Below are 13,287 nucleotides of genomic sequence, written 5' to 3'. Positions count from 1 at the left end.
AATCAGCTCTTCTAAATAAACCTCGTACTCCGAGTATGTATTATTGGATGTTTAACCAATTTAAGCCCAATATTTAGGTGAGAATCATGGTCCATATTTCTATTTAATTTTTTTTATTTTCTAATGACCATCAATTTTGAAAAAAATTGTTATTTTGTTTTGGCTTTTGGATGAATAGGATCAATTGAGTAATCTATCATTTTTACGTTAGAAAGTATGTTCGGGCTGAATATTCATCTGAAGCCACCAAGGTATGCCGTTTGCCGTCGAACTTTTAATTCACACATATATATATTTTATCATATAAATGGCATACTTTAGAAATAATTTACGGTGGATATTTGATTATGTATAGGTATCAATTTGATGATTACGACAAACTATTATTTTAGAAAAAATGTTGACGATGAAGGTGTTACATCTGGGAAGTGGATTGGAAAAACTTTGGCATTGAAGGTAATTGATCTATTTATGCTATTTATTCGTATTGTTTATTTCGTGAAATTTACGGTCTAGATATATGAATTATAATAAAGGTTGGATTTCTTTATCCATTTGCATGTATTAGTTGTTTTTCCATCTCCTGTTATCAGATTATATGCTATTATCTTATTGAGATATTGCTTGTATAATTTATTCCTATATAAATATAATTACTTAACAAAAAAGTTTAAAAAGAGAATTAACGAATGAAACTTGTGAAAAAACTATAGGAAGATAGAATCTGCTACAAACCAACATGGAATAGAAGTAAAATAATATTTTTATGATAATATTTTGCAAATTGGTAGCTTCCATGAAGAGTTTGATGTAATTTTAAGCAATATCAGTAACTCATGTTTCTATTTCCAATTAAAAGTTTACATTTACGGAGACAACATAATAGTATGTCTCGGAGACAAACTAAAAATTGTATTACTATTTCTGTACCTGGTCATTTAAATAGTTGAATAATCAATGGATTATTAGTAGAACCGTTTAGTAATATAATGATAAAATAAGTTTATGAAAATATTATAGAAATCAAAATTTAAACATAATTTATATGAAAAAATAAAGTATAATTTAAATTTCATAATTTTCGAAAATCATGATAAGAATTATCTAAAAGATAAAAATATTAAATATAATTTGTATGAACACTTATCAACCACCGTGCGCAACATTTAGCTTACATTTCTAAATACTTCCTTATAAACAACATTGTGTGTGTCATCGACACATTCATCCTCTTTATGGTCGTGTGCAACCACAATCTTGAGACTACTCCTACTCGTCACTCTTGAAATAGCAACATATAACTGACCATGACAAAAAACAGGCTTCTTTAGCAATAAACCTACTCGAGACAATGATTGGCCCTGGCTCTTGTTGATGGTCATACCATAAGAAACCATAATTGGAAATTGTCTTCTTTGAAGCTTAAAAGGTATTCTATGGTCTGATGGTGTCAGTGTCATTCTTGGTATAAAGAACTCTTGACCCATGCTTGTCCCTGATAGAACCTTAGCTTTGATTACTCTTTTACCAAGCTTGGTTATCACCATTCTAGTTCCATTGCATAATCCAGCTGAATGGTCTATGTTTCTTAACAACATTATTGGGATGCCAACCTTCAACTTCAACACATGATTTGGGACTCCGGAACATTTTATTGTATTGATAAACTCAGGAGTGTGGATACTTGCAATGAAATCATTTTGAAACTCAGATTTAGATACAGTATCCGAGCTTAAGAAAGTCTCTATGTCATTAGAACTTAAGCTCATCATATAATCATTGATGTCATCAACTGTTTGCAATGTTGGTGCCAAGACAGCAACCTTTTCGAGGTGGTTGTCATTGCTGGGGTCATTAATATATTCAGCATAAGTATGATCGACTATTGCCTTGATTGGATCATGCCAATCTCTTATGAGAATGTCGCCTGGGATTTTAATTGTACATGAACCATCCGTTTTGTTGCCAATTGCACCATCTCCAACTTTAAGGATCCACTCAGCAAAGTCGCCAAGGCCAGCTCTATCAACGCTTGTATGTGCAGCTTGCAATCGCATGTTCTTGGTTAATTTTAACACTTGACAATGGTCCCATATGTAGGATGCATTTATGGTTGCATTTACAATGTCTTGTCTGCTGCCTTTAGGAATAACTGGTAGGATTTGCCGAAAGTCTCCACCAAATACAATAGTCTTTCCGCCAAATGGCATTGATTCACTATTTCTGTTGCTAAAACGCATAATATCCCTCATTGTCCGGTCTAGCGCTTCAAAGCAGAATTTATGGACCATTGGGGCTTCATCCCATATAATTAGCTTACACCTTGTGATAAGCTCAGCTAGTTGGCTTCCTTGCTTGATATTACATGTAGAGTATTCGTCAAGGTTCAATGGGATACCAAATCTTGAGTGTGCTATCCTACCACCGGGTAATAACAATGAAGCTATTCCACTTGATGCAACTGTTAGGACAATATCACCCTTTGATCTCAAAGCTGATGCCAATGTATTCCATACAAAGGTCTTACCTGTACCACCATATCCATATAAAAAATATACACCACCAGAGCAACTTTCAACACTGTTCATAATCTTTTCGTACACAGACAATTGTTCTGAGGTCATCTGTTTAATCAATGTATTGTGCTCTATATGCAAGGAGCTTCTATCATATCCAAGCTCGTCAACTATCAAACGATTCAATGAATTAGAATAAGGATCCCAACTCGACATATTGTCTGAAGGAAAGGGCATCGTATCCCAATCTTTTAAGCTCCTGTTGTTAATGTTCAAAATTTTCTCAATTTCAATAAGGGTAAGGGTTTCAACTTGAGAAGTGGTTAATTGCAAGCCTGTAGAAAATAAAATTATGTTAAATCTATATCCATATAAAATGATATCTAAATAATATAATTAGAAACAAATTAGTAATTGGTTGATTAGCATGGTAAAATTATAATTAATCCATATAAGTTATGAATACCTGGATGGTTAAGTAGTTTCCTTTGATGGTGGAGGATGTCCTCAGATAATAACATCTTTGTTTCTTCCCATACATATTCAGGTCGTTCAATTGATTTTGAGAATAACAATGTAGCAAATAGATTTCTTAAGTAAGGAGCAGCACCCCACTGACTGGCTTCTTTTATTGCATCAATGTATTCCTTGTCATCATCCAACAAACCTCGTGCATAACATGCATCTCTGAAAGAACCATGAGTGATACCATTGTGAAAACGAATGTCTGTATAACATGTGGGTCCCTTTACCAAATTAAGAAGAACTCTTAGGTAATACAACTCTCCAGATGAAGGTGGCACAAAAAAAATACGACCTATGACATTGTGCGAACGCCTGGGCGTCCATTCCCTCTCTTTAGCGTTCCATACAAACTTTGAGGGAAACTCAACATAAGTGAGTTCCTTTGCAGAATCGTACTTCTTGTTTGCTTCAAACCATGCTAAGAACATTGACTCTTTGACAGTTGCCTTTTCTTGCACTTTATCGAGAGTGACGTTGTCATCAAAAACTACCGTTTGTTCCTCTGGAAGATGAAATGATAGTCGAACAACAGAAGGATCTCTATAGTGGATATCATATCCAATGATCCTCCATGCAGCTTCGCATGGAGAAATGTATCTACAATCATAATATATGCTGATCTCATCTATAGTATCCTGGTTGATATCTTGTGAAGAACTCTGATAAAAGGAAGCGGTTACCCGATCATTTCCTTTGTTTACATACTTGAATAGATATTTGATTGATCTTGATTGGTTACACCACTCAACATTTATGTGAGCACCATACCTCATAAGTAACAACCTATTGTGAGGAACAACATAGCGATTGTCTAGATCGACACCATTTATGTTGATAAATCGACCATCATCTCTGCGACGATATACCGGATATCCTTCATCGTCAAGGGTGGTAGATTCAACATACCTCTTGGGAAAGTTACGAATGCATCTTCCATCTTCCATGCAAGGGGAGTCTTTGCGAATGATGCCACATGGTCCGTGCATCATAAGGGTCTTGACAGCTTCATAATACTCAGGGTCTGCTGTTTGATGTGGTATTTCTGCTGAAATGATTTGATCAATATCTGTACCAGTAGGGTATTTGTCTTGCTGATGAAGGAATAATAGAATGTGTGCATGTGGGAGACCACGCTTCTGGAACTCAATGGTGTATACAACTGTTGAAATGAATAGTAGATAAGTAATTGATAATTAATAAATGAAATAAGGGAATTATAATATATGGTTAATGTATAATTAAGAGTTTATTATTACAGATACTCACGTGCACGGACTCTACCAAAAAGCTTGTTGACACGAAAGTCCCGTAGCATGTGGTCAAGCTTAGCCTTAAAAACCCTGCATACGATGTCTGGACGATCTCCTGCCTTTAATCCACGATTGCAAACATGATCTTGGATTTCTTGCCACTTAGGATTGCATGTAAGTGTGATGAACAAATCAGGGTAGCCTACCACTCTACATATAGCCATGGCATCTTGATAATTTTGGATCATATATCTAGCTCCACCTGTGAAGGAAGCTGGAAGCACTATACGCTTACCCCTAGAAGCAGGTTCAGTCTCTCCATTCAGAACTGCTTCACGAATGCCTTTATACATATCACAACGAAGTTCTTTTTGTTTGTACCTAATATAATTCAAACGACATGTCTCAATCATTGTATAGGCATCTACTATGAACTGTTGGAACAACCTTCCAGAATATAGTAGAGGGGACGCGTCTGCAAACCTATCTTGTATCCTATATGCAAACCACTCCCGCATTGTAACATACTTGTCATCTTGGTCATCCTTTTTATTAGGAGTATTCTTCACTATATTCTCTCTAAATCCGTCGTCACCGTAGGGAAAAAGCAATGGGTATTGCAGAGGCAGGTAAGCTGGGTGTAGCTCGGTTATCCGCTTGAGCGCTCCAGAACGGGACTCAACTACTATGTCCCTCTCTAGTCTGGATGAATCGAAATCTCCAACAATTAATGCTGCAACTTCTGATACGGTCGGTAAGTTGTATCTCCTTCCATCCTTCCGTCTTTTTCCAATGAGTTTTAACTTGATGTTTGTTTGTTGACCATTATGTAGTGAATCTCGAACCATGCGAAAAGACTTAACTAACACATTGGTATTGTCTAATGTCTCCTTAAGAGACTGCACAATAGATGCATGGATCGTGTTTGATGTTGTTGACTCACTGCATATAAAAGAAAGAATCATTATAGTAACTATGCATTCGTGCATTAGAATAAAGCTTTTATAGTAAATAAGTATTTTTTAGGTGTGTACCCCATGACATGCATTCGATTCTCGATCTCATTCTCTGTATCATATATATACAGTTGTGCAAATTTAGCAGGTGATCCTTCAGGTGGTAATAAGCTACCCATGAGGTGGTAATTCTGACCACCTAAAATGAAAGTTGGTGGTCCTTTACTTTTTCTCGTCCCTTTCTGAACTCTACCACCCATAGATGTAAATGCAAACATGCTATTGTACAATCTGACTTTCTCCCGAAAATGCTTGCTTGGTGTGTTACGACCAAAAAACAACTCGTTGAGAAACAGAGGGTGTTCCTTAAATGGAGGTAGTTTGACCTGACCACCCCTACAACAAAGAGTATATTTGGGATTGGTAGAGTTGGTATGTTTGCCAATGCGTTCCTCGTACCAAAAGAGTGCATTACAATGTTGACACTCATTTGTGGCTTGCCCCATGTGCCAATATTCTGCAAGTATAGATGGTCATAATTAATTAGTTTGTTATGTCATTTATGGAAAATAGTTAACAATGTGCCACAATATGTTTAGATCATTTGTACATATTGTAATTAACATGTTTAAATTAACTTTGTTTACCTGGGTTGTGGCGCTCCTGAAGTGGTTCATCTTTTTCCCCTTTAAGAACAAATTTCAAATATGAATTGATTGATTACTTTGAATAAATAATTGTTCTTGGATATTGTATGATTTATATTGATGCTAATCTAAGCTATTTATTTATATTTGTTGTTCCTAATTGTCTTCAATTGCTGCTAAAAATTGATCAATCGATGAAATAACAGAAACAATTTGAAAATTATAATATAATGTTTTATGTAATATAATTTTATGATTTTTTGTTAACTATGAATGTGATATGTTGTGAAATAAAATTAGGAAAATACCTGGATCATTACAATATTCATCTTCCTCGTTAATCTCTTCTGTGGCCATAATGTCATTGAAGTAAAATTTGTTAATAATAATATAGCAAAATAGCTGGTTATTTTTTCTTCAATAATAACTCTTAAAATAATAAGCAGAAGTTAGATAAAGTTACTTTGTATTTGGTTTGTGTGCATAAGCTAATGAAATGGAGAATTTAATGATAATTATAATAATATTATACCTATATGGTTCTATTTAGGCAAGTACATTTGGTTGTAAAAGTAAATACTTTTCTTTTTATAATGATTGACTGCCTTAAGATGTAAAGATACAGCACCAAGTTTATTTGTTATCCGTTCGGTGTAAATAGAACCTACATGGAAATATCAAATATATGATCTAATAATTCATGGGGGTTATTTACCTTGGTATAGATAGTCTACTTCATTGTTGTCCTCGTGCATAACGTGATCATGATCTTTTGGTGTTAGGTTATGAAAGCACAAAAAGATTTTCATTATTAAAAAGATTGATACTGGGTAGAAATATAAATGTAACTAAAGTTTTAAATAATATCTTAGTTGGCTGATTTAAAACACATTAAATTTAAAGTTTTAATTTATTCCACATGTTAATATTGATAGGAAGATTCAATTTATTTCCATTATATATAAACGAAATATCCTTTCAACATACCTGGCTCATTGCAATAGTCATCCTCCTCGTTGATCTCTTCTGTCACATTAATGTCATCAAAAAAATATTTGTTAAAAATTTTCCGTTAATAGAAATACAATATATAGCAAAATAGTTTGGTTAAGTACAATGAAGGACAACTCCTTTAAACTAATAAGCATAAATACTATTATGTAAAATACTTTGTCGAGGTAGTTTTTTTTACTAATGGGAAATAGTATAATTTCTGCAAATATGTATGAAATTGTAGGATATAATGCATGATAGTAGTGGTAATTATTTACCTTGATATACATAATTTGACTCATTGTGTTCATCGTCTATGTGGTCATCAATTTGATTTTCTGCTGTTAGATTATGAAAGCACATAAGTTTTCTGATTGTTAAAAGACGTGGTATCGTGTAGAGGTATATGTAACTAAAGTTTTATATAATATCGTGGTTAACTAAATTAAAGAACATAAAAAAAACTAAATGTTCTTTCTTTCAATTATATATAAATAGATATCTCATATAAATTTGGAAGGGTAACACCTGTTAGTGTATTTTTAGCAGTATGCATGTGTATAATATTCAATTATATAGATTTCATTGAAGAGTAATATCAAGAGTGCTACATAAAATAATGTCCGTATCTACGTTTATTCCTTTGTATAGAAAAAGCAAAATGATTAAGTATTTTAATAAGAATAATAGATTCTATAATAGAATCGAATAACCTTATTACAGACACTGAATTTTATATTCTTGTTTTGCTTTTAATTGAATATATTCATTTGAAAAGGTGTTTCTTTCTCTTGCCAAAATTTGTTTGACGTTTTTGAAAATTATAATCCACTTATATAATATTGTTTGAGGTAGGTATATATATTTGATACCTTGCCGTGTATTGGATTTGTCCCTATAAATTGGGGATTGTGAATCTGTAGCTTGGCCATCTAGTGGTTGGTAATGATACTGTATTATATTTCTGGAGCGAACATCACATGAGATAGTTTGACCAGAGATGTTCTTTGTAATTATGGAATGAGTGGATATGGAGTGTTGTCCTGGACTTAACTTTTTCATTCTTGATTCAATCTGGTTGATTAAATGATCACCAACGGTTCCTGAGTAGTATAGTCAAATTAGATTTTCTCTAATAAATTAGTTTTATATAGTTGCCACATTCTTAGGTGATAGATGGGACAATTAAAATGGTTGTTGAATTTGTATTGAAAATAACATATTAATAATATATAATCCATAATTAATGTTTGGTTAGACATGTAACCTATATTGAAAATAACCTGTTGTGTTGATGGCATGATCGTCAGTCCTCGAGTTACTGTTACGTCTCTTGGTTCGCCGCACATTTGCTCTAAATTGTCGAGCGTTCATACTTTCTGATTTCAAATATGCATTTGAATATGGAATTTACTTAGTTTATCAGAATTTGATAAGTTGGAGTTATAAGTGTTAAAGAAATGAAGTTGATTAACCTGATATAGTTATTTCGGCGACCGTGTGATTGTCTTCAATGGATTTAGTTACTGTTGTAAGTTTGTTTGAGTTAAACTCCTGACGCATAAATTTTGAAGAGGAAGTACTGGCATCATTCGGTAGCTTTGAACGTTGATGCATTGAGGGAATACATATTAACGTATTCTGGTGGTGACTCCTTAAAGGGATCAATGATTGTGTTAGGTCTATTGATCTTTTTCTTCTACCATTGTTAGATGCATTTGTATTCTCTTGACTATTCTGATCGAGCTCTGAGATAAAAAGTATGAAATATATTACAATAATAATGTCAGAGTATATGATGGCAAAAATTACAGGGGATAAATGTAAAATGGTTTATACTAATATCTGAAAATAAATTTTCTTTATTTAATTAATTAGTAGTACTGTAATAACTAATAGTAGTTTGAAATATACAACTAAGATGAGTATTGAGAGGTATCTAAGAAAGAATGACAGTACTAAAACAAAATAAAAGCATGTTTAGTCTTTTCATAAAAAGTGTAGTTCTATAAATCATAATTATATGTCTATTAAACTGAAATTTTGTGTATTGTTAAATATTCAATTTAATTTTTATATGAACAATATATAATATAGCTTATGGACAAATAATAAATTACATTTATTAGCCTTCAACTGGAGTACTGATTTTTTATATCTACAACATACTTTGTTTTTAGGTGTGATTGCTTAAGAATTCAGTTATGTTTTGTTTCGTCGTTGGCATATGTGGTTAGATAAATAGTTTTTTATGAGTTGTGAAAGATTGGTAATGGTTATTGAGTCACCTTAAAAAAATTTGATACTATGTTTTTAATATTATCCTCTTATATTAGAAGTTTGAAGTATGCTTAAAATAAGAAATTTATTTTTAGTTAGAAGTTTGGTAGTTTCTGAATCCAAAGTATAAAAAATCTATTATATTTGGTTGAGAACCCTTTAGTCGTTAATTGTTACTGAATTTTTACCGTCTAAATTTACGGAGCACCTAAGAAAAGATTAAGTACTTTGGTAATTGAAAGAATTTTAAATCTTATATATTTATAGTGGTTCAATTATGATAAATATTTACTTGTAGACTTTCTTGAGATGTTAAATATGTTGCTTAAATTCTTTTTTAGTGTTAGATACATTTATTTTTTTTTCAAATAATGGGATATATTTTAATAAACTATGAGAGATAGAATTTTGAATCCATATATTTTTGGTTGTGTTATCTTATTTCTAAATTAAAATTTGACATTAACGTAATATTTAAAGACTATGAGATTACCCATGTCTGACATATACGAATGTCTTTATGAAATTAAAATAATTGAATGATAAAAATGTCTAATTTTAAGAATCTAAAATAATTAAAAATGAAATTTCAGAGTATATAAATATAGTATTGTAATTAATTTTTTAAATATCTATATTCTTGATAGGATATATGTAAAATGGTTTATAAAGATCTTTGAATCATAGTAAATCCTTTATTTAATTAATTAGTGGTACTGTAATAAGTGATAGTAGTTTGAAATCTAAGAGTAAGCTGAGTATTAAGAGGTATGTAAGGTGAATGGCGTCAAAGAAAATAAAAATATGATTAGTCTTTTAATAAAAAGTGTAGTTCTAAATCTCACAATTATGTCTATTGAACTGGACTTTCGTGTATTATTAAATATTCACTTAATTTTTTATATGATCAATATCTAATATAGCTTATGGAATATTCTAAGTTTTTATAATATATTATATTTATTAACCTTCAACCGGAGGACTCCTTTTTTATACCTATAACATACTTTATTTTTTGTATTGGTTGCTTAAGCATGCAATTCTTATGTGTTGGTTACTCCTTATAAAAATATAGTACATCTTTTCTTTTGTTGAGAACTAAATTTTTGGACCGTCGAAGAAAACTTAAGTATTTTGATAATTGAAAGGATATAAAAATTTTATATATTTATAGTGGTTCAATTGTGATAAATATTTACTTGTAGATTTTGCTGATGTGTTAAATATGTAGCTTAAACTCTTTTTTTTTTTGTTTAAACTATGGTTTTTTTTCAATCGATTAACAGGAGATATTTTAATTAATTTTGAGATTAAAGGGTTTGAATCCATATATTTATGGCTCTGTTATCTTATTTATACCTTAGAATTTGACATTATGGTAAAAACTATTAGATTCCATTCATTTGACAATATAAATGTATTAATTCCATTTAAAATTATCTGCATGATAAAACTATCTAATTCCCATACAAAAAAAATTCACATCAAATATACATTAATTGAAGATAATAGATTCTATGATAAATAAATTACAAAATTTCATAGTATACAAATGTAGTACTGTAACTAATTTTTAAAATATCTATATTTAAGTTGAATAGATGGTGATGACTTTTATATATTACAAAATCTTTCACTCATTCATTTATCATAAGTTAAGAAATGTAGAAGTTTGTTATGTTCAATAACTTGAAGAAAAATGGAAATAAAAATAGATATTTAATAATTTGTCATCCTGGACTTCAGCTTCTTGTGAAGTGTGTTTCTTGGAGAGAGTGGAAGATGAGGTGTTTGGTTAGAGGTTTTAGAAGAATAAATTAGGCTAAAATATTTACCAACCTTCATTGTAGAAGAGTGTTGATATAGTAAATTCAGGTTGAAAAAATACAAAGTAAAAGTAATTTGTGGATGAAAAGTGTAATGTTCTTACTTCTTACACATGAAGGTTTGAGTTAAAGTTATTTGATACTTATATGGAAGAGTTGGAGTTATATTCTAATGATAATAGAATACTGATTTCTATATCTACAACATACCTTGTCTTGGTGTTGATTGCTTAAGCATGCAATTATTATGTGTTGGGGGCATTATATTAGTTGAGGAGCTAATGTCTCGAAATATCTTCCTTGTTTGAGCTGTTCTTGATGCTTCAATAAAAATTAAAGGGTATGTGAGAGATTAAGATAACAATTTAGAATAAAAAATAAAATATTCACCATACATGTCTTTTTTATTATGTTAAGAGTGAACTCAGGTAACTGAAAAAAAAATTCTTACATCGGGATATTGTAAGGTAGTTTCTTCGTTGTTTGATTATTGCCATTCTATTTTTGCGAGCAGTTCTAGTTACAGATGGATCCATTGGATTGGTTGAACTGGTGTTAGCAATATTGATGGAAAGAGTATAGTGTATGATTTATGCAGCAGATTTTAAATTGTATGGATTCAAGAGGGAGGGAAGATTGATGAGGGGATGTAAGAAAGGCATAGGCTTACTACAATAAAGGTAAAATGAAGATGAAATCTAACAAAAATTGAGTTCCAGCTAAGTTAAATTCTAAAAAAATATGAATTTAGATTTTAAAATTGATTGAAAAGAAACCTACCAATAGGGTGAATTTTTTAATAAATCACTAAAGCTACAGTTATTACTACCTAGCTTTTTAAGACATATAGACTTTTGAGGGAAAAAATATAATAAATAGTTGGGATAACCTAAGTTTGTGTTTGTTGATTATTTTTATTATAGTTATAGTAATAGTAATACTCCAGTAATAGTAATAGTAACATATAAACAATAAATAGATATAGGGAGTCATGTTTTTAATCAATATAAACATAGATGAGGATATATGTAATAGTAGTACTTGATACTGATTATTATAATCATGGGATAATATGGAAAGGATAAAATAAAACCATAAAAGACTATCAAGCAATATACTTTAAATCCGGATAATTAACACTGATCAATAAATACATTTCGTGCTTTGGATAGTGCATCATTAATTTGTGTTAGTTTGATGTCAAAGTTATAGTTCAAATCTTTTAAAATAAGAGGATAATATATTTATTTTATTGAGTTGAATTGTTAACGATATTTTAATATGTGAAAATATTTGAAAATTGAAATTATATAACATGATGCGAATATAATCAATAATTTGATATGAATCTATATGAAACATAAATATTGTTAAAAAAGAAAGATATAGGAGATATTAGCATGAACCCTTGTCAATATCATATTACCAATTGAAATTTAAAAAAGTGTGGGGTGTTTCGGTTGTTACCAATGCTTATATTTATATTCTTGTAAATAGTGATTAAAATATATGGCTAAAGTTATTTGTATGTATTAAATATATGGCTTTAACTAATCGGAGATATTCTATTATTGATCTGTTTTGAAAATGTAATAAGATGAGAAATGGTACGGTCACAGTTTTTTATATACATGCTTACTCAATGAGTGCCATAATGGAGCCTGAATTTCAAACTTGTGTATATTCTCTGGAATTTTAGTTTGGTTTATTACAAAGTTAAGCGATATATATATATTGGCATTATGTCTAGTGTTAATTACTTTATCTATTAATTATTTCGATATTTGACTGAAGTTTTTGTATGATTAAATATAAATTTTATTAACAAAGACATCATGACAAAATGACTGCAACTAATGATTTAAAATAGATGAAGGATAAATCTAAAACTATCACTAAATTGTAAAGACAATTGTTAACTATTTGGTAAAAATTACTTATAATTTGGGTCACCAAATATGTAGTTCAAAGGAACTAAAGCTTATAGTGAAAATAATCATAAATTTTAAAGCTAACATATATAATAGAAAGATGAGGAATGCAATAATATAAGGAAAGTACTACATTTGAGAGGGAAGGGTGATTGCATATATAGAAAGAGAATATTTTGAGTGCTTAAGGGTCAAACATTCCATGGCTATAGGGAACCAAAGTTTTGAGTTGAACTTGACGTTGCCAAAAGTTGTAGTACAACAACCTTCGATTCCACGAATTGCTATCTACCATAGTGATTGCAATTTCAGAGGTTGCTCTATCATTGGCTCTCTTGAGGCTTGAGTTATGCTCATGCACTA

General features: G+C 30.7%; 1 protein-coding gene across 1 annotated transcript; it reads right to left on the bottom strand.

Moving 5' to 3' along the window:
- Positions 1 to 1,166: 1,166 nt before the first annotated feature.
- Positions 1,167 to 6,251, bottom strand: LOC130980660 (uncharacterized). The gene is made up of 8 exons (XM_057904322.1): positions 6,203 to 6,251; positions 5,895 to 5,933; positions 5,385 to 5,764; positions 4,308 to 5,229; positions 3,438 to 4,200; positions 2,983 to 3,284; positions 1,884 to 2,851; positions 1,167 to 1,742 (listed from the first exon to the last, which is right to left on the bottom strand). Exons 1-8 carry the CDS (start codon positions 6,249 to 6,251, stop codon positions 1,167 to 1,169), a joined length of 3,999 nt encoding a protein of 1,332 aa, XP_057760305.1.
- Between the last annotated feature and the right edge of the window lie 7,036 nt (positions 6,252 to 13,287).

This window comes from Arachis stenosperma, chromosome 1 (assembly GCF_014773155.1).
Source record: "Arachis stenosperma cultivar V10309 chromosome 1, arast.V10309.gnm1.PFL2, whole genome shotgun sequence".
NCBI lineage: Eukaryota > Viridiplantae > Streptophyta > Magnoliopsida > Fabales > Fabaceae > Arachis > Arachis stenosperma.
Note: the sequence above shows the minus strand (reverse complement) of the source record. Positions and strands in the feature narration are given on the sequence as shown.

Excerpts from the sequence above, each read along its gene's own strand:
- LOC130980660 (XM_057904322.1), bottom strand. The coding sequence starts at position 6,251 with ATGGCCACAGAAGAGATTAACGAGGAAGATGAATATTGTAATGATCCA. Across the intron at positions 4,201-4,307 it reads TTTTGGTAGAGTCCGTGCAC|TTGTATACACCATTGAGTTC; the intron begins GTGAGTATCTGT and ends TCATTTCAACAG. Across the intron at positions 2,852-2,982 it reads GAAACTACTTAACCATCCAG|GCTTGCAATTAACCACTTCT; the intron begins GTATTCATAACT and ends TATTTTCTACAG.